General features: G+C 39.2%; 1 protein-coding gene across 1 annotated transcript; it reads left to right on the top strand.

The window, feature by feature from the left end:
* Nucleotides 1–550: 550 nt before the first annotated feature.
* LOC108236868 (N-terminal EF-hand calcium-binding protein 1) lies at nt 551–22,246 on the top strand. The gene is made up of 12 exons (XM_017417907.3): nt 551–912; nt 4,569–4,593; nt 8,768–8,876; nt 10,590–10,615; nt 10,848–10,945; nt 16,123–16,381; nt 16,469–16,548; nt 17,386–17,439; nt 18,473–18,585; nt 18,758–18,835; nt 18,972–19,063; nt 20,184–22,246. The coding sequence occupies exons 1-12, from the start codon at nt 784–786 to the stop codon at nt 20,210–20,212; spliced, it is 1,092 nt and encodes a 363-aa protein (XP_017273396.1). The 5' UTR covers nt 551–783; the 3' UTR covers nt 20,213–22,246.
* The last annotated feature ends 3,222 nt before the right edge of the window (nt 22,247–25,468 follow it).

The raw sequence follows: 25,468 nt of genomic DNA, 5'->3' as shown, positions 1-25,468 counted from the left end.
AATGTGAATACTGAAAGGTGGTCAGAAATAAATAACAACCATGTCGTTCCATATGACTTTTTGTCTTTGTTTGTCATTTTTTAATCCAATTTTTATGTATTTTGAGAGGCTTTTATTTTGTAATGTTCCATTTTATGGCACCATTTAAGCTTATTTCCTGTTTTGTTTTGAAACCCCTTCTTCCCTTGAGTTAATTTCTCATGCTTACAACAAAAGAAAGGCTTTAAAGTTCAGACAGGAGCCACACACACCACATAAATGACTCAGATATGAATAGTTTGGACCAGTTTGACATAAAATCACATTTATCAGATCATATAAGCGTGTTCATTTATTAACTTTCCTTTTTTTCCTGTATTGAATAATTGAAGTGGAGTGATGTAAATGATGCTCCTGCTCTGTTTGTTTTCCACCTCCTTCCTCCTGGCTGTAATTAGAGGTTTGTTTGACAGCCACCAGCAGATGGTGCACTCCTCTCCTCGGTGTCGTCTGAAAGGAGGAGGTGCTTTTTTTTTTTTTTTCAAATTTTTTTTTTCTGCTTCTCTTGACGTGCAGGCAGAGGGCAGCAGCAGAGTTCATCTCATCCTGCCTGGATCACACAGGACAAGCATCCTCCTCCTCCTCCTCCTCCTCCTCCTCCTCATCATCATCATCCACAGTCCTGCCTCACAAGGACAGCATCTCCAGGAGGAGCGCGCCAGGAAACCCTGACATTTATTATATTAATATTTATAATAATAACATTAAAGCCCCCCCAAAAAAAATCCGACCGAAAGCATCAAGATGTTGGCCTGCACGGAGCTGATCACCATGTGTCTCCAGTCCGCCAAACACGAACACTGGAAGAAGCAGCAGGAGCTGGACCAGAACCAGAACCAGAACCAGAACCAGGGCATCGCTCTATTCCAGGACGTGAGTACGGGCTGTGACGTCACAGCCGCGAATGAGTGTCTTTTCCTTTCAACCTGTCAGATGTGTTTTACTTCACATTGTGCATGTTTGAGACATGTTCTGCCTGGTTTCTTTGGGTGGGGGGAGGAGGCGGAGGAGGCGAGAGAGGGGGGGGGGGGGCGGNGCGCTGTCCTTCACTCCTCTCTTTATGAATGGGGTTCAGGCTGAGTTGAAATATTCACGTGCTTGGTGGACAAAAAGCCTTATGTAAGAAAGGTGAGGACATTAATGCATGGAACAAAGAGAACCCAGTCACCCCGGCATGCAGAGGAATTTACCTGCAAAGTAAAATCCAGTCCGGCTGATTTGGTTGTTTTCCAAAAGCAACCACTGCACAAAATATGCACAAACTGAACTTACAGAACATAATTATGTGGTGTCTTTTCATGGGCGTCCTCCAGCAGAGCTGCATTTCACACCTTTGAATTATTTATTGGGGATTTTACAGCATGACACCACTAAAAATCTTCTTATTTTGTCCCATTTCGCAGGTATTCCCTTCACAGAAAATCGAGCCGTTCAAACCGGCAGTGATACATTTCATGTTGATGCTTTCTGCTTGGAGTCACAGTGACAGTTTTTTATGCTTTTTTTTGCAAATTTTATTTCTCGAGGATGCGCCATAAAAGTGTCTATTAGAAGCGTCGTTTCCGGGCTGTGGGCTTCCTGACAGCTGGCTGCAAATTTAATTCAGTTTCCTCAAGGTAGATTATTGCCATCAGAGGGGGAATCATTCTTCAGTGAGCGTGCATTTACTTTAAATGCATTCAGCATCCGTTTCCCACAGCCCATCATGCACAGCCCTTGCGTTTCTTCGCCACAGCCGTGAAAGTCAGAGGGTAATAGTTTCCTTTTGTTTCACAGATTGCAAGTCTCCCTGAAAGGAAACCTATCCGACTTCGCTGTCGTGATCTCTTCCCATACCCACTCTAAAAATAATGCCATCGAGCCGCCCTGAATAGATTTCCAATATCAAATCATGCTGACACTCTCACTTGTGCTGGCAGTATTTCACAGGGAGCTGAGACTAATTTGTGTTTTTTACTCTCTGCACACCTCCCAGACTAATAAGGAGATATTTGAAGCGTTTGTCTCAATCTCGGTGGAAAAAGGTGTTTTTTTTTTTTTTAATTACACTCATTTATTTTAACCAACTCTCAGTGCAAATCCTTCACATCCCTGAGAAATTACTTTAAAAAAAAAAAAAAGGGGGGGGGGGGATTATAATACTCCTCGGCGTTGTGCATTCCAGTGAGGCCTTAAAAGCTCAATGATCTTCACTAAGTGCAATTTCTGCGTCCCGGAGGACTCTGGGTGATTAATTAGCAGATCACAAGTTCAGAATTAGATTTTTAAAATTTACAGCTTCACCTCGCCCACTTAGCTCTCTGGAATGGCAATTTCTGCATCAAGGTTTCACCCATAAAGCAGCAAAAGATTAAAAAAGGCCAGTAAATTTGCATCCCAGCTTGTATTTAATTCCTGCGAGCTCCCTGCTGCCTTCCTGTGAGCCGCCTTGGACAGGATCAGGTCTCAGAGCTTCTGCTGTGAGATTTGACATTGATAGCGCTTCCTACCTGCATCCGACTGCCAGCTTGTCAGCTTGTCACCCCCCCCAGATGGTGGAGGGCTGCACCAGCTCCTCTGCAAAGTTTAGTCTCAGTCCATCACAATGACAGAGTTTCCCTGCATGAGGTTTGCAGCTCTAACTAGTCACTATGTTGACATTGTGAGTAGAAGTATAAAAAAAGGATGATGCAGTCTGTGAAATTTGACTTTGACTTCCTTTATTGTGTGTTCTGTCTTTAGGGAACAGTCAGGACAAAAGGGTATGAAGCAAAACAAAACCATATTTGTACAGAAATGAACAAAAGAAGAGTTTAAAAAGACCCTAAAACCTTGATAACAATGATAATCCTTGTTTAATTTAGTATAAATTGGTGGTGACTTCTCTGTGCTTCTCAGCTTCCTCACTTCTGAGTCACAGAGGCTCTCTGTCTTGTCGCTTGAATTCTGAACATGCTCAAAAATACTGTGTGACAAAATTCTTCTTAAAATAGTCACAGAGTCCCCGAAGGCATCTCCAACATGTCTCGAACCCTTCTCAGTTTTATCGGCGGTGTCTCTAACCCGCCTCAAGAACGCAACAGTTAAAAAAGCTGGTCCAAATCTGCCTGTCTTTATTTGAAAAGCACACTCCAGTAGATTAAATGATAAACACGGAGACAGCTGTGAGGTTTGCAGCAAAATAGGTGAGACTGGAACGGAAAATCTGGATATTTTCTTGTAAGAATGACTTACATTTGAGTTGCCATCTAGTCTCTGACAGTTTCAGCTCAGTAAAATACTACCTTTAGAGCCACAGTAATAATAATTATAAGAAAAACTTCCAGTCATTTATTTGAAATATCTGAAATAGAAGTTAAAAAATGTAAATAACACTAGAAAATCACGAGTTATTTCAATGAAATGCTTCCATACTGCTCACACTTCTGCTTGTCTTTGAATTTCTCATAATTCTTTTTTTACTTTGCTCCTTATTGATTATTATTTATTATATATTTTTAATGGCAGGAGGGAGAAAAAGGATCAGATATTTGAATCTGTTGGGTTTTCAGGCTTATAACTTGGTTTTAAAATGAATGAAATTTCAGGAAATAACTTAAAGATCAAATTATCTTGAATCCTTTAACCATATTAATAATAAATGATAGATTTATTCTTAAAAGAGAAGCAGATTTTTTTAGACTATCACACTACTGGAGTTAAAAAAAAAGAACAGAAGTACATTTCTTTGTTTGCTACGATCAGTTTAGGTGATATTTTAAGATGCTTTAGAGAAAATAAATATCACATAATTCAGTACTTGTTTAAATGTAGCTTAAAATAGATGACTGCATTCTGTTGGATTGATCCTTAAATCCATTCTTCTTTTGGCTCTGAGTGTCATCATCGTTTTTTATTTTCTGGTACATTTGAAGTTTGAAGCAGGGAGGAGGTTAAAAACTGGAAGCAAACAGAACAAAATCAAGCCTTCAAACTCTGATGTGTTTGAAGAGGAATAAGCTTTCACAGACGTGTCGGCTCCACTTTAATGATACAATCAATATTCCAACCTCTGGTCTCTTGGTCCACGCCGAGTGATCGAGCGCCGAGGGAAAGCTGGAAATAAAGACCCTCTTTGAACTCCCGTACATATTTTTAGATTTGGTGTCTGCAGATGTGAGGGATGACTCTCTGGCTGTGTCCACAGCCAGGATGAATGAAGGAGCGTCACTTCCTGCTCGTGCAGGTTAACCACAGAAGTCAGGGGATATCTTAAAGCAGCACGGACATTTTAAGTGCCCCGGTGAGACAAGAAGACATGAAAGGCATCCGTTTAAGGCTTCTCCAGGGGAGGCATAAATGTCAGCGTTATATTTCCTGAAATCTGTCTATTTTCATTGAGATGAGGATTTTACAGCTGCTCAGTGCAGAAAGGAAGAGAAACATGCCCATCTCTCTGAGATGGATTATTTTTTTGTCTTAATGCTATGCAGAAGGCTTTGCATGCTCTCAGTCTAAAGGCTGAGTTATCTACTTACTGCAAACTTAATTGTTTTTTATGTGTTTTGCAGATATTCCGCCGAGCAGACAAAAATGGTGAGTATGCCAAATGCACAGCTCATTGGATTAAATAGCAAATTATTACTCAATTAAAAGTTTCCAAGAAAAAAATTACCTTGTATTCACTCAGAAGGGATTTCTGCGATATTGGTACAACTTTTCCTTCTCTTATTGGGTTCCTTGTGAGAGAGACGAGGCACATAAATATCCAAGGTCAGGTGCAGCTGCATGTTTTTGTTTTTTTTTTTAGTTTTGAGATGTGTCAGGATTTGACAGGATGAACCCCTACAGCTCACCCCGCAGGCACTACTCATCATGGTGCACTGCCAGGAGCGATGCACTGCTCGGTGCAGTGATAGGAGGCAGGCGAAAAGATATACAGAAATACCTTTCAGGGCACTGACAGATACCCCGTAATTATTGCTTTGCAGTCTTAGCGGTCTCGGGTGCATTTTTAACTCTAAACGAGAGACTTAAATTGACATGTCACCCTCTTACTGAATCCCTGTTTCCTCTTCACCATCGAGAAAATTCAGCCCCTAAATGTCCCCCAGGAAAACACGGCATAATCAGTTTTCTGGATGATTTCTTATTCATGCCGTGCACCCACGTGGAACGGGATGTAAAATGCAAAAAGGGCCAAGTGATTAATGCTTGTAGAGCATCTACGATCTGTGAGCGCTTCCCTCCGGAGGACGCTGAATGTGTTGCATAAGAGCGAGATTTGTGATGCAACATGCGCTGCAACGAGCAGGGGTCGTCCGGAGCGCCTCTTTCACCCATACTGAGATGGAGAACACAGTTTGTGAATTATAAATGGGAGAAATAACAAACTAATAATAAAAAAAAGCTTTTTCCCCATTGGGGCTTTTGTTAAAAATCTGTAGCAGATGAAAGGAGAGGTTGGTTGGATTTCAGTCTTTTATTCTCCCACATTATTCCTTTGTTAATGAGCAGGATGGTTCAGTGATGCACAGCAGAAGCATTTGACGTGACGCAAACGAGCACCGACTCAACCTCAGCCACCAGAACGTTACATGTTTGTCAAGCCGTCCCTCAGCTCTAACACCAAGCTTTTGTTTTCTCTTTCCTGCAAGAATTGAAATGAGGTGAAAAGAAAAAGAGCAACTGCACTGCGTGTTTGTGCTTGTTATCTTCAGTTTGCAGCAGAGTTTTGCGTCCAAGAAGCTGCCTCCCTCCTAACAGCAGCTATACTGTGTAGGCTGCCATAACACGCTGCAGTCTACAATGCATTTATATTATAATGATGACTGGCTAGGAAACCAATAAACCCCTCTAAGCTGCTGTAATAAGATTTTTAGAGCCAAAATTAACTTTATAAGTGCTTGGCTGTATAAAGTAGACTCCAAGGGTTCACTTAATGCTCCTTTTGCTTTTATCTTATGCGTCTCGGAGATCTACACAAAGATGTAAGAAGATGAAAAGCGTGATAAGTGATATCATAATCTCATTTGACAGCGCAGCTCTGATTTGTCACGCAGACACAATAACAAGCGTGCAAAATGCAGACAAGTCAGCAACAAGGCTTTGAAGGCAAAGGACTATAAAGGTTGAGAGATGTAGGAAATGTATTCTGAAGACTTCTATAACAAAACAGACTGAAACGGAAATCTAAAAATGTTCAATTAGCTGAAAAAAGTGTTTAAAAATAGACTTGTTGGTTCCAGTTTTTGTTAAATTAAAATGCTTTGCCTGCAGCAAAGATAGCATAAGGTTTAAAAACATATTGTGACCTGTTATATGTCAGTGGTTTTCTCGTCCTAATAGCTGTGAGGTTTCAGTCGCATACTTCAGTTTTTCTGCTGTATTCAGTAAAAATTGCTTTCACTGCTGGAGCTGAGACAGTTTCAGGCAACAGAAGAAATCTCCCAGGATGCAGTGATGTGCAGAAGTGCTGCAGCTCCAGATGGAGCCAGCGATCAGCTGTAATTCCTCCCAAATGCTAAATGTTTAAGCGTCAAAACTACCTACATTTATTGTTTCATACAGAGCTGTGTAATCTGCAGATTACACATCACTTATTCAGTATACTGCATAGAACTGTCAGGCTATCATTTACAAAGGGCAGTAAAATCTAATATGAAATGATTTCTATAAATTATCTAGAAAAAAAATTGCATTTTAAAAGCCTGCAAGAAGAAAGGATGAGCATGAAATATGTATTGTTTTTGATCTTGTTACTGCAAAGCCAGAGCTTCACAGGCAGACACACAACTTCAGACGAGCATCGATTCTTTCCCTCCACACAGTCAGCGGGTCTGAAAACTACAGTTTTATTACACATGAATCTAAATGCAAAGAGTTGCTGTTTGAATGTACTTTAGTGTTACTATAAATCACAGCAAGGTAACTGATAACACGTTCTGCAGATTGTTTAATTGACATTTTACTGTTTTTATAGTAAAAAGCTTAAATTAGAGGCGTTAATTAATTTTTAGGCCATTTATGTTCGAAAACCAACCTTGAGGATTAGAGAAAAAACAGGATATTATTTATTCCTCGAGTCCTTTACCTTGTTGGAGCAGAAACAGTTTTTATTTCTCATCTCTAAAACAAAACATAAACAGAACATTGAAAACCTAAATCACCATGTTTCTGCTGCTCATTTTTTATCTTTTTTCTTCTTCCGAATCGCGTTGCTGCTGAGGTTCATGAATTATTAGTCCTGCCTCGATCACAGCTTTAAGGTTACCCACAGGGAGAGATCTCATTTAGGTCACAGTTTGAGCTGCGCTGTTATTCAAGGTGATGTCAGAGAGGTTAGTAACTCTTGCGTCCGTTGTGATTAACGGTTTTAAATTTCCCTGAAGAGGTGTGTGTTTGCTCGTCACAGGCAGATTCACTGCAGCAAAATCAGCATATTTCTTAATGAGATTTTTCTGTCTGACAGCTGAATGCTGATGCCATTGAGCAGCTCCGTTCCGCACGCTTTGACAGATCATATCCATGGATGGGGGAGGAAAGGGCTGGATTAAAGCAGAGATTTATCAACACACTGGTCTATTATCAACACAAAGTTCGCCGCTCGCACAACGAACAGCTTTTAAACTTGAGTTTCAGTGTGAATACAGCTGGCGGAAGCTGTTCTGAAACGTGTTAGGTCACCAGAAATCCTCTGTAGGTCAAAACAGTCTGCACAAAAGAAAGCAAGTGATTCTTATTTGCAAATGTACTTGTTTTTTTCTTTAACATTTGCAGGCATCTTGACTATGTTTTGCTATTTTGTTCAATAAACAGCTAGTTAAAGTGTTTGTTGCTGGACTAATACAGAAAGTGTTTGTGCAATGCTGTCTAAAGTAACCTTTTTGAAATAGAGTTGCTTTTTTTTAAAGGCTTCGGTTCATTTTAGGCCAATAAAAAAGTAATATAGCCACTGTAATTTGGCTTTTACCTCGATGAGCCAACAGTTGTTATCATCACAGTTAAAAGAGAAGCAAAGTAACTTTAAAAGTTTCTTCCAGTGTTTTTATAAAATATCTCACAAAGTGGTCTCAAAATTTGTTTTGCACTTTACAAATGGCAGAATCTAGTCCCCCTAGTTTGGGAGATAAGCTCTGCGTATCGCCTGAAGCTTTATTTTCTTTTCCTGCTGCATCCAAGAAACCGTGAACGCTTGTGTAACGTGCCATCTGAGCGGCGCTGTATTTTGTGTCTAATCGAGTGTGAATCCAAACCAGAGCCGCTCTGATGGAATCAGATGATGAGTCAGAGATGCACCAGATTGTGTTTACTCCTACATCGTGTGGAACGAGATTTTACAGGGAAGTTTGAGAGAGAAATTACAATCCTGCGTACTCGACAACCTTCCTGTTCTAGCCTCTCTCACTAACTCCTCGACTGAATCACGTCCTGGCACATCCATTACTTGGGAGTTCTTAGCAAGTCAAAATGTATTTCATGAACAGATGATATGAGTAGCAGAGAAATGTGTCTCAGAAAGTGTCACTGCTTCCAGAAGGAAGCTGGTGACAGCTCGTTAAAAACTTAGTTTGCTTGTTAAAGTAGCCCTTGCTATTGAGAAATATCTTATTTTTGCATCAGGACTTCTAACGTCGTCACTCCATTTCAGTTAGTTTGATGCTTTTCGCCTTGTTCTATAATTTGGAATGAAAAGCAGCGTCCTGTTAGGACAAGAAAGGATTTCCAGCTCTGGTGAGGTGTAACTTTCCCCCGGTTTGTCTCCCTTCAGACGATGGGAAGCTCTCCTTGGAGGAGTTCCAGTCCTACTTCACTGACGGCGTCCTCACTGATGAGCAGATGCAGGAGCTCTATTACTCCATCGACCGGCAGCAGACAGAGTAAGCCCCTCGTACTTTTAGGATATCCTCCAGTTCTGCTGCTGTCTGCAGCCCCTGCTGCTCTCCTGCTGCGTGGCAGGAACAATTTAATTCCTCACCTCAATGAAAAATATCCACGGAGAGCCTTAATTCATTAATTCTTTGCAGCGGTCTGACTAGTAATGAGAAACTTAAACAGCTGCCTGTGCCCACTGCAAATCCTTAATCACAGGAATAATATATGAGTAAATGGTTTGGTGATAACTGCAGGATTTCTCTCTGCTGTTGGATATCCCTGAAATATCAACCAATCAGGAAAAGGCCTCTCAGATATGAATGTTTAAGCTAAGTCACATTTCTTTGTTATCATTAGATTTACAGATTTACAGACTGTTATATGCTTCAGCTGTGCAATAATCTGTTGCATACAACAGAAGTGATTACATCCCAAACTTCAATATCTTCCTCCTTCCTGGGCTGAAATGCAGATCTTTCTCATTAGCAATCAAAAAGAGGTTTTGCAAAGTTTTTGTTCAAAATAAAAGGCCTATAGTAGAGATTTGTGTCAAAAAGATCAAAACACAAAACAGGAAATATGTAAATACTGAAACAAAACCAAGAGTACCTTTTATTTCCCTGCAGCCTTCCACCACGTTTGTTAAGCTGCCCAGCAGAACGTTGTCGGTTCTGAAACAGTAGCCTGCCTCGTTTGGCAGGTTTCTTTACTGGCTCCACGCGAAGAACTGTTGGAGGAGTTCAAAAATCTGACGCTGGGCTTCGAAAAGATGGCAGCGGGTTTAGGGAAAAAAGGCAGCGAGTCTGGGTACAGTTCGGTACTTTCTCGAATCAGCTGCAAAAACAGATGGACAGCTGATTAAGAGCTGGCAGCGAGGGAATCAGAGGAAACTTGCAGTCTTTGGCTCAAAGAAACGCAGCGTTTTATTTCACTGAAGAAACATGAAAACGTTGTAATACATGTTTGGAGCACATTATCAACTACATGAGAGCCTGCTAAATTAAAACCACTCACTTTTGTTGCATTAGGCTATAAATTGTGAGGTTAGGGGCAGAACTTTGGAATAAACCCAGTAAAATGTTTCAGAATTTTCAGGTATTTGATTTTTGGCCTTTATTTCTACATACAGCCATAATCTGGTTCCTGTTTGACTGTAGCCTACTTGTAAATGTTCAGAAAACTATTGATAAGTTGCTAAAATAAAGAGGAAAATTTAAAAGAAAAAAAGGATGTTTCTTCATTGGTTTTTGGAAAATGAAAAGTAGTGACTTTTTTTTTTTGCATATTTACTCCTATTTGACGAAGAACTGAGCCTGTTCTGATCCCACGATGTCATTATTTTGTGCGGGTATCGTATGTGCTTGTTGGGATTTGATCACAGTATGTTTCGCTCCAAATGACACGTATCAGGAGGCGAACCTAAGCTGTCACCATATCATCCCATCTGCAGCAGCGCCAAGTGATTGTCACGCTGCCATGCAGGATCAAATTAGGAGGCCAGCTTCAATCGTTCCCAGAAGAATAATGGTCCGTTTCTCACACGGAGTCTTTGACGCACATCTTCAACCTTCACGTTTTTGATTCAGTCTCCCACACTTCACAGCCTGAAAGCCTCTGCAGAACTAAAAGGGACTTTTCATAGGGCTTTTAAAACTTTTTTAATGGCATCTGTTTGAGTGTGATTCCTCATTTTGTCCTTTTTTTTTATCATCCCACAGCAACCTGGACATAAACGAGCTCTCAGGTGAGGACAGCTTTGTTATATTTTTACAACATTACTAAGAAAACCTCTTAAAACCTTCAATGTAACGGATATGTTTCAAAAAGGATATATATTTTCAAAAGGGATCTCATAAAGCAATATCTATCTAATGACCATTATAATGCCTAAAACCTCAATTTTAAATATCTCAAACAGAATTCTGATACAAGCTAAAATACTAATCAGCCTAAATATTTTTGTTTTTCTCCACCAGAGTACTTCACTCCACATCTGGGAGAGTACGTTAACGTTCTGTCAGCACTGGAAAAGCTGAATGTGTCCATTTTAAAGGCCATGGATAAAACTAAGGAGGTAAGTGATGAGAACTTTCAGCGCTTTGTAAATTTTTAAAGACTTAGCAGCTTAACAGCGTTAATAAACTCAAAAGCATCGCCCGTCTCTTGTTGAAACATTTCGTTTGCGCCTCGAGTCAGTTCCCTGATCAGTTTCCTGTTGTGGTGATAAAAAACTAAAAGCTGCCCAGCTTGACTGCCTTGTCCTATTGTTAGCTCCTTCTCTTTTGTGTTGAACCCTTTCAAACATGAACTTAAAAGTCTTTATTATTTAAAAAAAGAAGTCATAAATAGATTTTAACAACACATCTGATGTGAGAAACCTGGCAAACTGTTTGTATTTATGAATCACCAGCGTGTAAAAAAAAGGAGGAAACAGAGCCGCAACATTCAGGGGTAAAATCTGTGAAATACACAATTTTCCAGAGCCCAAAATTAACGTGAAATAAAATTTCATTTTTTGAAGCAAATGCTGTTGATTGTTTCAGACCAGCATCGTTCCAAAATACCAGCATCGAGGAGAGTTAGGTGCTATGTTTTGGTCAAATGTGTCTAAAAGAAATGACAGAAAAATGTGACTAAATGTTTATTAAGTGCCAAACAGAAAACAGCTAATCTGCAAGTTATTCTTTTGTTTTACGTCCTGATTAGTGTCTCTTCTTCTCAGGAATAAGAGTAGACTGTGTAATATTGTGAACATTTGCAGTCAGGTTGTGGGAATCTGTTTGTAAGAACGTTGCCGTAGTTAAGAAGGAGATCTTGGGAATTCACGCCCACCCACCCACACACAGCGGGTAAAGTCTGCTTGTATCTGATTTTAGATCCATTCTGCCCAAAAGCAAAACGAAACTGTGAATAAATTTGTTCCTAGTTTCTTTATCCTGAACAGCCTCATTCAGTTTGTCTTTTTTTAACTTTTATTCTGTTAATATGAACTTTGCAAATAGCTGTAGTTATTTATACTTTGACTCCTGTTAGGTTAAAAAATTGACAGTTGGGGACAATAAAATCTCTTATCTTATACTATTTTAGCTTATATTAGGTCAGTTTATTTACTCTTAGCTTAACTTAGAAATTCTTATCTTTTTTTTTTAGCTTACATTATCTTATTTTAGCATATCTTAGATTACCACAACTTGTTTTTGCCTAATTTAGCTAATTTGATTTTGTGTTACCTCGCTTATTTGATCTTACATTGGCTAATTTTAACCAATTTAACCTTAGTTTATATTACCTTAATCAACCTTATCTTAGCTTAACTTGTATTAACATAATTAACCTAATCTTAGCTTATTTTAATTTAGATTTGCTTATTTTATCTTATTTCAGACTAGGTTAGCTTAATATGAAGTATTATTGTATTATCTTTTTTTCCCCCTTTTTTATTTTAGATTATTTTAGTCTATATTTGCTTAGCTTGGCTGTTTTGCTTGGTCGAATAAAATATTCACATTTTCATGGACTATACTGAAGTCGTAACAAGTTATACTAAAAAAGTTATGAATATCCAACACATTTTTTATTCCTTGAGTGTTGAAAAAATGATGTAATTTGTTCTGATTTTGAGGCTCTGGTTGTGGTAGGAAAACATCCAAGCAGTTAGTAAGATTTCATTTCCACGTACCATGAATTTGTGTTAAAGGTTACATGTCAACAATCCAGTATAGCTGGAAGGATGCTGCATAAAAAGAAATATTTGCCTTACACAGACTGACATGACCTCACCAGAAGCAGACAGATTAGCCAGAGGTGATCATCTACTGCAAAGAAAAACAGAAACTCCTCAGTTTTAGGGGGAACAGACAGAACTGTAAACAAATCACCCGATGAACCGACTCTGCAGCTGCAGATTTATCCGTTCCCTTTAACCCTCAGATGGTAGTGGGAGGCTTGATCCTGTCCTGTTTGACACTGGGTGATAGGTCCAGGACACCCAGAAGCTCACACAAACACACAGATAAACCCACACAGATGTTTCCCACTGCAGCACCACGCAGCCCCGCAGCACTAAATGTTGTGTGAGATTAACAGAGCTAATGTGCAAAATGTACCAGCGTCTACTCAGAACATAAATGCTGTTTGTTAATCCGTGATGGGCTCTGTAAAGCTGCATTTTTTAGCTTTCAAATGTAAATCAGCTTCACGTGGGAGCAATGTTTCCTCCAGCTTCAAAAATAGCATTGACTGCATCATCATCATCATCTTCTGACGTTATTCTGAGCGTTTCTGACTGCATCACTTTTCATTCGGTTATTACTTTTTGAAAAAGTTTGAAAGTCTGTTGAAGTAAAAGAACCTTTTTTTTTTTCCCACAGTTTGATCTGTTTTTCCTGTAAGATAATGAGACTCAGTAGCTCATAAAATCGACAGTCGTGGATTGTATAACATGCAAATTAGATCTTCATGCAATCCTTTTGAGGCCCAGCTGATTAGGGCTGAAGACTAACTACTCAAGGAGATTTTGCAAGGGATTTTCGTGTCTGATAATGAAGCGCGGCCCCTATAATCACGCTGCTTAAGGTGTACGCACAGAAGATTAGCACCCAAAAACTTTTACACTGATTTAATCATAAACTAATTACTATTCCTTATTATTCTGCTGTAATTTTCTAAGTTAAGTGGTGAATATTTCATGATTTGGCAGAAGTTGGAGAGCCTGGCGTGAATAGGTAGATGTTTGGGTGTTGTAATGATAGTTTTCTGCATCCTAATTTCACTGCAGCGCTTAATGTGAGCTGTCTGACAGATCTGACCTCCAAATACATTCAGCACAGCCCCACGGTCGCATGTTATTGTTTCTTCCTTCACGAGCCGGTTGCATTATTCGCTCAGGGGTTCCCGACTGTTTGTTCCTCTGTTTTATTTGCTCTCTCTGCATCAGCCTTCTCCAGCATTGTCTCTCTGTCTGGCTGTTGCTTTTTTTTCCCCCCTCTGCCTTTTTGTGGATCAAACAGGCCTTCCTACGGCTCATGCATTTTTCATGTTGCTGTTACTTTGCAAGAAAGCTTCATTTGCCCTGAAGCAGGGAATGTTTTTTTAGCCTTTCAGACATCAGAGTCGGTAAAGGAACTGCTCCACCGGCTGATCCTAAAGAACTGCTAAGATGATGCCATATATCATTAGGCTTATATAGGGTAATCCAAAATGATTTATGATGCCAGGAAATATAAAAAGTGCAACGATGAAATCAACAGACCATTGATTTCAATCTATTTTCTGCACTGATGTCTTTCTATGACATAAAAAAGACATTTTCACTTTATGGTCTGCGTCAATAAGAAATGGAAAAGAAAGAAGAAAAAAAATAAAACTTTGTTGCGAAACAGAGCACAAGCAAATTTTGTGGTCATATTTCAAATGCAGTTCTGTTTATTGCACCACGGGGTGCTTGTGAGACTGATGAGGAGCATTCGCTGACAAGCACGGAGCTGAAAATGTCTGTGAATGAGACGGATTTCTGTTTTATTACATGCTTTTGATTCATCCAAAAAAAAGGTTAAAAAACAAAAACAACTGGGCTTCTGTTCTGCAGCTGAAGATGTTTCGCTTCTCATCCGAGGAGCTTTCTCAATTCAAAAAAAGATTCTTCATTTGTTCCTATTATCATTGTATTTAAATATCCGAGACAGCGTCTGTGTTCTTGGTTAGTTTTGCCATTTTGAGAACATTCCTGGCTAATCCTGTTTCCTTTCATCAACTAAAAGCTACGTTATAAATCAGACACACATTCGTTTTGCAGATATCATCGTACTGACGCCTTGCAGAGGCACATATCAGCTACCTGGAAACGTTTTCACTTAAATTCAGATCATGACTCACTGCTGAACGACTTCAAGTTGTCAGTCTTTTCCAACGATTCCAGGGGTCTGCAACCTTAAAAATCAAAAGAGACATTTCTGACCCTTATCTCACTGAATAGAATTTATCCAGAGCCACAAAATGTGCTTAAAATAAAGTTGAAACGAGGATAACACAACTCTGTAAGTGTTACATAAATATTACATATTAACAACTGTTGTTGGTAATATGATAATATTAAGATCTGTAATAAATTGTTGACATTTATTGATATTTTTACATGTTAGGCCAAAGGAAAAAAATCTAATTCTTATGAAAAAGGGGGATTTTAACAATGAACTATGGAGGCCTGTGTGAGTCATTTCTGTGTTTGAGAAAAATAATTTTAAGCGTTCAACAATAGAATAAAGCATTCTAATAAATTATTAGGGTGGACATAATAATTCAGCCAGTTTGTTGGTTATTTAATTGTGACTTATTGAATTTCTTTTACAGATATAATAACAGAGACCCTCTTCTTCCGCTGTTATTAGATCTTTATCAAAAATAAGCCTGTATTTCTAGTTGTTATTATCAGAATGACTTGCCGTATGTTTTCTAGAACATCTGACTTTAATTACTCGTAACACAGTGGTGTGGGTAAAACTGCATGTTGTTTTTTTCTCTCAGCAGCTTGTCTCAAATGTGTTAAAATGTTTAATTTCCTGGTGGATTTCAAAGAAAGCTCACACTGCACAGCAGGAAGCTAAATAATGAATTGGCTAACAAACTACCAGAGAGGGATCAATATGTTTTTTTTATTTTCTTGAGTTATTAGTATTATTCTGTCATGGACATTTTATTCACGCGTTGCATAAAATTGGACTGGAAAGCTGTTGCGGTTATGAATATAAACGTTTATTTTCATGTTGTTGTTGGTCAAAGCTCCAAAGAGCCACTGGAGCTGAGCTAAAGAGCAGCAGGTGCTGCAGATCATTGATTTATAGCAAACTTTGTGCTGTCAGCTCGTTTTCCTGCTAAATGACTCTGCTTCAGTTCAAGTTTTCTGCCATGAGCAACATATTTCTGTCTGAAATGTCATCCTAATCCTGTGTTTCATCATTCGTTTGGCTCAATCAAAGCCTCAGGTTTCAAATACAAAAAACATTCCCACTCAATAATCAAACCTTTGACATGTTTTTCTATAACTCAGTTGTCTTTTTCTTTATGTGCTTCATTTTAGTCAAGAAGCAGGTGAGCTGTTGTCTCAAAGAGCTAATGAACCAGTTTTATTTAGCTATATTATCTTGTTTAATCAAGGTCTTCTCAATGTGTGAAGAAAATTATACAATTTACGTTTAATCACTGTCACTAAAGGCTCTTTCGCTTCATATTTACCCTTCCCCCATCTCGCTCCAGGAGTACCAGGGTTCGTCAGTGCTGGGTCAGTTTGTGACGCGGTTCCTGCTGAGGGAAACCTCCACCCAGCTCCAGTCCCTCCAGTCCTCTCTGGATTGCGCCACGGAGGCTGTTCATGACCACGGCAGCGCGGGGAGGATTGTTCTGACAAAGCCCGAGGACCTGCCGATCCAGAGAGCGACCAAAAGGCTCAGCCGACGCATCCAGAAGAATATGTGTCTCTCCCCCACAGACCCCTACTCCGGCATGCTCACCACAGGTGCTTTGGTGCAATTTCAGGGTTTTCCTCCTGATCTTCTTGGACGCACTGACTCAGTCTGTGTTGTACTTCTGTTTCTGGGGTCAGGGGTCAGCGTGGAGCCTGACAACCACTGGGGCGCCCAGATCAACCAGCTGGAGCAACTCGAAGACAAAATGGAGTGTGAGGTTTGTGAATAATTGCTGCCAGTTTTTGCCTCCAGCATTTTTTCATTTATTAAACTACAGATTGAAGTTAAGATGGTGTTGAACTTTCCTTTCCAGGAAGACAAATAAACCGATCTGTTGTGTGTTTCTACAGGAGTTATAAAAGGGTGGCTTTAAGTGTTAAAAACGAAACCCACTTGAACCAGTTTCATTCGCCACATTACCGGGGTGATGTTGAGAAGCTGAAGTCAGTTTTCCAGAAAGACAGTTGTTTTCGGCTGAATGCTTTGTCCCCTCCGGGAGTACACCTCTCAGGAAAAAAAAGACGTTTTATTGCAGCTGTGTTGTTGCCGGTTAAAAAATCGTTAATTAACTGTATGAGGCACACTTGGGATTTGCAGATATAAAAGTTACCCTCTGGCAAGACAAACGTCTGCCAGAAAAAATGATTAGTTCAAAATGCAAACTCAAACTGTGATAAACAGACTTTGAATATCACACAGAAGGTATCATCCCGTGACTGCAGTTGGTGTTATCAGACCTAACACGGAGAGGAACCCAGTGAGGTGGGAAAAAACTTGATTTGAAATACTCAAAATTTGCAAAGAAGACTGATAATTTCACAAAATGGGGGTACTGATTTTACTTGTAATGATGTAATCATCATAACTTGGAATATTAATCTGAAAAACTAGATCAGATGTCCATTGTTCCAAAAATATCTAGTTAGTCTGCACATGAGGAGGGGATCTCAGCCTTAGTCCAGAGTCCAAGCTGCTGGAGGTTTCCTGTGAAAATGATGAAAGCTTTTGTTTTGTGACAGAGCTCTTAATGAAAAATTGATGCACCTTTTTCCAGAGTCCACATCTTGAACCTCTTAAGGAAGACACGCTGGCAGGAACGTATAAATCGGTGAGTCGAGCATCTGCACAGGGTTGCATGTTAAATGGTTCAAACGTACAATACGTGTAAAGATTCAAATCACACCTAAAATGGTAACAAATATTAATGACCAAAGGTGTTTCTTTTTTAAACGAACAACTCCATAATATTCCAAATGGTTCAGATCATTTGTATCATGTTTTTGAAGATTTAAAATCAGTTGGATATAAAAGAAATCCTATAGTGAACGGATTAGGTCAGCAAAGCAGCAAAAATCCCCCCGATTGTGATCAAGACTGACGCCAACAAATATGAGTGAAGAAGGACTTCAGTTTACCAAAAGGGACACCTAGAAACTCCACTAGCTGTTGCTGAAAGTCACATTCTCAAAAAATAAAGCTTTTAATGATCCCGTTTCTGCTCCAGTAAGATTAAAAACAGAGCTTTTGGAAACAAGTGTGTGGTTTTCATTTGGTTCAAAAATAAAGTAATCCCACTCAGCCCACCATAACCATGGTCGACTATTAACTAGAATGCAACTCAAGCAACCTTTTTAACCCAACATTATAAGAAAACATGTGTTCATACAGATTCTGGAGGAGAGAACAGGCAATTTTGCTTTTGCCAAGAACAGCTTCTTCAGTAAAGTGCTCAAGAAATTGTTGGCAGAAAACCACATTAGATGAGTTGGTGCACGTCTAAATGACCTTCAGTTTGTTCAACAAACTAAGGTCAGATAAATGGTAAAAATGAAATAAAATGAAACTCTTTCAACTCCAAAGACCAGAAGATTAGAGGAAAAAGGTTATGACCCCAAACTGAGGTCGACAAAGATTGTGTTATTAGTTATATAACTGTTATGTTTGGAGAAATAGTAACTACTTCAACAAATTAAATATTAATCACTGAGAAAAGGCCTAGATCATATTTGGACTTGACATTTACATGACAGTAAGCATCTAAACAGAAACTGTTGGGGTTTTGTCTAACATCTCTAAGGTTTTGTATTTTTTTTAGCACCATTCGTTTCTTGTTTATGTCGACATTGTTCCTTTCTCTTCAGAACATCCTCCTGGTTCAGAGGCAAATGTCTGTGAAGGAGAGAGACGTGGAGCAGTTTCAACAAGCTCTCAAAATCTACAGCGATGCCACTGCCAGCCAGCTCAACAACCTTCAGTATGTTCTCTTTGCTGTCTTTTTGTTGTTGTTGTTTTGGCCTCAGGATCTCTGTGTGATTTCACACATCTGTTCCGAATCGCCTTAATTTCCCCAGACATGCCTACCGATCGCTCCCGCTGCCCTCTTTTCTTTTCTTTCTGATTTCTCCGTCTGTTTTGATTGTTCGCAGTGTCTCGGTCCAGAACCTGCCAGACAGATCATGCTTCATCATGTATGAGTTTTGGCAGGACCGTCTCTCCTGGATGAGGTACGCTCTGGCACGCTTTGTTGCACGTCAGAGAAGAAAACATACAGGCAGATTTGTACTGCTGGGCCCGTGTTTGCCCAGGACACAGAGCTGCTTACGAACTCCTTTTTTAGACTTTATCTCTGCTTTCTCTCAGCTATCTGCAGTCGTCCATCAGCAAGACTTTCCAGCGCTGCATTACTGAGTCGCTGGAAGAGCCAGAAATCGTCTCCACGATGCTTCTCCCAGGTATTTGTATCAATTATTAACAAGTATGTGTATAAAATAATTGGCGTGAGGATGAAAAATGGCCTTAATCTCTCTGGTGTGTTGGATAATTTTGGGACAGTAGAGATAATGTGCCTTTTTAGAGCATTTTATCCTCCCTCTTCTTGTCATTTTAAGTCCCTGGTGTTCACATTTGATGCTAATCAGGGTGACTTCTAGCTGGTTTTCAGATAAAATGCTTTCAAATCCAGTTTTTACACCCAGAACCAAATAGTTTAAAAGGTTTATGATCGCCATCTAAAGAGACAGATTTCTGTCAGGCGCTCATTTCTCTCTGATAAGATACTAAGTACTGATAACTATTTGACAGAACATCCCTTCAAAATTCATCAGACTATCCCTTTAATGTCTGCATTTCCACTGCAATCTCAAGATTGCAAAGGCAAGAATGATTGAGTTAGTAGTGCTAGCTTGGGACAGCTTTAGCCTTTTTTTAAATTATGAATAATTGAAGCGAATTAGAGGATACCATCCAGCTTCTGACATCTGGAAGATTTTGAAGTCCCGAGTCGATGACATGAGATGGGGAAGGAAAAGAGAAACGAAGAAGACTTTTTGACATGATGTGTCCGGTGGAACCGAAACCATTTGTTTTCCAATTTACTCCTGCATTTGGCCAAAATTACATCTTCTTTTTGGATTTAATCAAAGGTTTGTTGACGCAGCTCAGCGTCTCCTTCAGATGCTTCTTTACAACTTAATTCATCAACTCCAAAACCAATTAATGGAAACAAATCTGGTTTCTATCATTCTGTTTAGCAACATTTCAATATTTTGCTTTGATTGTGGATTGGAGAGCAAAACACTTTTAACAAAAATGTTGGTTCCATCCTTAACATCCCATAACATTTATCACAGGAGGAAATCCTTCACAATTCAACCATTCTTCTTGAATAAAACAGCAGAAACACATCGTTTACTGTACCTCCAAACTATCCTGGTTTCATGTCATGTAGTAATAACCCATATTTTCTGGTGCTATACTGCAGAGTAGCTGTATTAACATTAATATACTACATTAGGTTGTTTGTTTGGCTCATGTAGAGACCATAAAACATTAACACATTGTTTCATTTCACAGCTTCTTGGTGGATTATGAACAACAACTGATGGAGCGACACGTCTGCGTTAGAAGACAGAGAAAGCAGGACAAGGAGCTGATAATGTAGAATCACCACTTTCTTTTTCTGCTTCGAAATTGATCGTGTTTCTCGCGGCATGACTGGGATTGTTTTTTGCACAGTTTTACTTAATAAAAAAAAAAGAGGCTGTTTGAAAAAAATAAAATAAAAATCTGTCAGCAGTAAGTAAATCAAAGAAAAAAAAACAAACCTTGGTTTGAAAAGCCTGAAGCTAAGCTGTCATTTTACATTTATTGGCACATTTTATGCTTCTCATTTGTTAAAAACACAAAGAAATGGGATTTAAAAAGTTAAGCATGGTGTCTTATTTCTTAGTGCTAGTTTGTTTGTCTCAAAGCTTTAAGGCCCCGTCCACGCGGGAACCATTTTTATGTACTTTTTTTTTTTTTTTATTGTTTCAGCCTTGCATCCACACTGAAAAGTCCTTTTAGCTTGTTTTCATGGCAGCGTTACAGCGCCACATACAGGCCTGGTGTTGTTACTGCAGCCTTTTGAGTCGTTTTCCATCCTGTTCGTGTAGATGAAAACATTTCAAACGAGAATATTCTTAGAAAAACAACCACAGAAGATTGCTTTGTGGAAGAAAAAACAAGCTCCCGTGTGGAAAAGGCCTATTTTTAAAGCAGATATATCGACAGCAATGCACAGAAATATAAATCTCATCTGTACATTAGTTTTTTTTATTATTTATTCAGCAGAGATGAAAACATAAACACTGCTTCTTGGGTGACTTTTCCTCTTGTTCTTCCTATGCTGACGTGCTTTGCTGTCTCCTTTAAAGCTTTACTTCCTGTTGTCTTTTTGTTTATGGGTCAAACAGCCGTCAGATAGAAGAACATGACCAGATCTTAACAAGTAATGTGTTTTTATTTAATTTGGCAAAGAGGGTGTTTGAGTGGGACAACACTGGATATGACACCAGTTCTGGCATATAATCTGAGAAGTAGATGTAATGTATATTTTGTGTAACAGAGTATATATGTTACAGATTAGGCCTTTAAATCTGTAAGAACAAGATTTTTAGTTGACTGCAGCTTTTCGCGCTTTCCCCAACAGCCTGATTGCACTTAAAATAATTACTTTTCTAACTGAAAGTAAAGTGGATTATTTACTTGTCTAGGCCTTTATTTTATTTTAACCTTTAAGCTCAGAAAGATGACTTGTGCTCGGTGGTAAATGTTAGTTATTTTAGGTTCTGCTGCCTTATTTGTCTGGCAGTCAGGCTTCATGAAATGCCACAGAAATCTGCACAATCTTTGTTTTCTTGAAATCCTAATGTTCCCGTGTCTGCTTGACATTAAAGCTCTTTTGACAAGAATGTTCTTTGATTTCCTCCAAGCCGTTGGATATAGAGGAAAGTAAAAGTTGTTTTTTTTTGTTAAGTGATCTCATTTTGTAGGATGTGGGCTAAAAAATGCTCTGCAGCCCCACACACAAAAAAAGGGACACCTGGTCACCCTTAACATACAGTAGCTGTTGGATAATTATGGTCTGTAATTATAGTTTTAGCATCTGTGACACTCCTGCACTTTAGAAGAGAAAAGAAAAAAGTAAAATATAAACCTTAATGTAATGAACAGATATTTATTGGGGCGGTTTTTTTGCGCTAATGTGCAGAAACATTAGTGAACAAGAACTCACCGGATAATTGTGCACTTTGTCTGTAATGTTAGAAACTCAGAAGCCATTATTCTACATTTGTGTTGAGGAATCAGAAGAGTTTATCCTAGTTTATACGTTAAAATCAGGCAGCATTTTATTTGGTCTTTAAAGAAGCCCTGTTACAATGAAGCTGTAGGACTGGTGTAGTTGTTGTAAAATAATGGTACATGTACATTAAACCGAAAAATATAAGGAACGAACGTGTTCACCTTTTATTTAAAGTGTTTTTATCATTTCTCATGTGTGATATACAGTTGTTCTGTGGCTGTTTTGCCTTTTTTTCTGGCATGAATTAACGTTTGACATGTTGATGACAATTAAAGAAATGTGCATTACTGAATTATTGAAGTGTCTTTTTATTTGTCAAGGAATTACTGGGACGGTGGTTTGCCTGAGGAATTAAATTATCACACGGGTACAGGTAAAATTTTTAGACAAGATCTCTTGTGACCCATTAACACTTGGAGTGTGCAACAGAGATGACTCTCAGCTACTACCACATCAAATGTTAGCTCAATATCTGTAAAACTGACTGGCTACTGCGGCCATCTTAAAACATAATGACTCCAAAAGTTAATCAGTACTTTGTTTAGTTTGAAGGTCTGAAAATTATGCAACAAATTGCTTTGGAATACACGTGACAGGCAAAAATAAGACATAAGTTTCTTTGTTTTAGAGGCTGAGATTGAAATACTTGAAACTCATTGTGTCATCAGCTGGAAGCTTTGAACGTCTCAGAAAAGATTCAGTCACGTCTTGCATCGAAACTGCGTCAGTTTTGCGTTCAGAGCGCACTTTTTAGCAGCTCTCTTGCTTCAGAAACAACCTGAAACAGTCCGACTACCCGACGAAGCAGCAGCTCAGCGCTCACGCCGCCTGTTTCCACTCTTAATTGTCTGAGCACGGCAGGCTGTGTAAGACTTCACACATACAGCCTGGAGAGCAACAGAAAGTGCCAATTAAATGATAAAGAACAGACGCGTGATTCAAAATGGGCGTTTCTGCTGTTCATCTTTCATGTTCAAAATACACAGTTTACTCCTCTGTAACAGTATCTTTTGGCTGTTCAGGCAAATCAATATACATTTAATTAGATAAATTCTTAATTCTCATTTGTGAACATGTGATGGGCAAAAAGAAACCCAACCAATCAGAAGACGATGGGTCGTCTGCAGGGATGTTTGGACCCTCATGACTGGCTTCAAAAACCTCCAATGTACGTTCCAGTGCACGCAGGTGTCACACTACAGCTTGTAACTTGTTTCTGATTTAACACCTGTGGACAAAAAGGATCTGACGAAATGCTCATCGCTCGCCGCCATTCGTGTCAGAGTTTCAGTCAAAAATCATCTTCTGCTGAAAAGTGACAGAAATGCAGAAAACGCTGCTATGCACAGTCTTATGAAAGATTACAAGATGTCACGCTCAGAGTATGCGTTGGGAATGACTCTCAGTTCATACTACACCAAATTTTGGCTCAAAATCTGTAAAAATGAAGGTCATCTGGCCATCTTGAATCGGGTCGGCTCCAAAACGTGATCAGTTGTGGATCTACATCCAATAATAACTTTCTAAATGTTTCATTAAAATCTATCCTGAGGTTCATGAGATATTTTGCTAACAGACAAGCAGGACTGATTCTAGTAGTTCAGAAGTTAATAGATTAAACAAACACATTAAGCAATCTGTTCGTGCTCAAATTATATGTTGTGGATCAGTCTCAGCTACTGGCACTATGAATTTTGGCTCAAAATCTGTGAAAATTACTGAGCTATAGTCATTTTTGCATTTTTTTAAGATCAGATGGCTGTGGTAGCCATATTGAATCAGGTTGAGACCACACATTAATCAGTTGTAGAGGTGCATCCAGTGATTACTTCCTGCAAGTTTCATTCAAATCCGTCCAGTGGTTCATGAGATATTTTGCTAACAGACAGACACAAAACCATTGTCAACTGGCTTTTCGATAAAAAAGACTGAGCAGATTCTTGTGTGGTGGGTTGGAGAGATAATTAATTAAATTGTGTTGTATTTTAATTAACCTGTAATTGGATGCTGTTTGATGTTTGGCAGCTAATCGTAAACAAGGCTGCCGCACCGAGCAGGGGCTTCTGTGCTTTTGATCAATTATCAGTAAGTTGATTGACTTGTCGAAGACTGGGGGTGAGCATCATTCGATCGACTAGAGAGAACAGGGTGAACTACGAGAGGGGAGGAGAAAAAAAAAGGAATGGAAACGAGAAAAAGTCGTGAGTGAAGAGAGACACGGACGCTGTCAGAGGAGAATCCAGGTCAGCTGTCAGGGCGCATTGATGCTGAAAGAAGGCAAGCTGAAGTGGAAGGCTCGTGCTCGGATTTTGTCAAACACACACACACATATGAGTAGCCATTTGTGCAGTAAGCTACATCGTAACAAAAAGAGGAACAGACGGTTCTGAACTGCATTTTCCAGGCCGGTGCAGTGACAGCTGATCAACGAGGGCTTACCGACAGCCAGTGGCGTCACTAGGCCTGTTTTAGGGGGGCTGAAGACCCCCTAAAATGTTTTCAAGCCCCCCTAAATAATTTTGGTGTCAAAATTTTTTTTTTTTTTAATTACAAAAATTCAATATAATGTGGCCAGAATATGAGTTTAAATAAATAACCATATAATTCACAAAATAAAAATAAAAAATATGTTCATATTTCTTGTTAAAACTGTAAACATACTTCTTATTTGATGTTCTGACTAAAAATATAATTGGGTGCTTAAAACATTTAAACAGTAAGATATTTGTTAAATGTGTCCAAAAATGTGGAAAAGCAACTCAGGTTTTGTTAGCTGTTTGAGAAATTTTGTTCTCGCCCACTACGTTTGCTCACATCCTGTGCATCTCCTGGGGGCTAAGCCCCCCTTGTCCTTAAAACCTAGTGACGCCCCTGCCGACAGCCCCAAGCTGAAAGTGTGTTTCTGAAATTAGTCGACGTTTGATCTGTTCTTTCAGACGGGCTCAGCTGAGTCCTTTATTTAGTTTCCATTTTTATTTCACATTCACTTCAACACTGGCAGCAAATGACACAAATGGGGGTGGAGGAGGGGGAGTGCAGCAGCTCAGGAACAGACTAATGGAGGAGCTCTCAGAAATGTTATTTTCCATTTCAGTGATGCTGCTCTAACTGAAATCAAAGCGATCACGCTGAAGCGACGGCTCAGCATCCTGCATGTTACAGGCAGACTTCATCTCATTTCACTCTGAGCAAAACCATTCAAAAAATATTGGGTCACTTATGGACTTCAAGCTTTGATTTACATAAATATTTGTCTTTGTTTGCGAAAAACAAAAAAAAGGGAAATGACAGTTTGATCATTATATACGGAGTCACCAGCTGGATAGTTTGACCAAAAAAACTTTACAATAAGGGTACCATTAAACAGCTTTATAACACTGTTCGTTCACTGAAGCAGGCAAAAGACTAAAGCAGTACACTGTAAGTTGATAGACCAAGTGAGATGGGAATCTATTAAATCCTGTTTTACTGACGCTGCTGTGTTGTATTTTTGGAACCAGAGTCTGCTCACTGG

Source organism: Kryptolebias marmoratus, linkage group LG8 (assembly GCF_001649575.2).
Source record: "Kryptolebias marmoratus isolate JLee-2015 linkage group LG8, ASM164957v2, whole genome shotgun sequence".
Taxonomy (NCBI): Eukaryota; Metazoa; Chordata; class Actinopteri; order Cyprinodontiformes; family Rivulidae; genus Kryptolebias; species Kryptolebias marmoratus.
Note: the sequence above shows the minus strand (reverse complement) of the source record. Positions and strands in the feature narration are given on the sequence as shown.

Bases quoted from the DNA above. Each gene is read 5' to 3' on its own strand.
- LOC108236868 (XM_017417907.3), top strand. From the start codon at position 784: ATGTTGGCCTGCACGGAGCTGATCACCATGTGTCTCCAGTCCGCCAAA. The intron at 10,616-10,847 runs GTGAGGACAGCT...TTTCTCCACCAG, and splicing joins GGACATAAACGAGCTCTCAG to AGTACTTCACTCCACATCTG. The intron at 18,586-18,757 runs GTATGTTCTCTT...GATTGTTCGCAG, and splicing joins AGCCAGCTCAACAACCTTCA to TGTCTCGGTCCAGAACCTGC.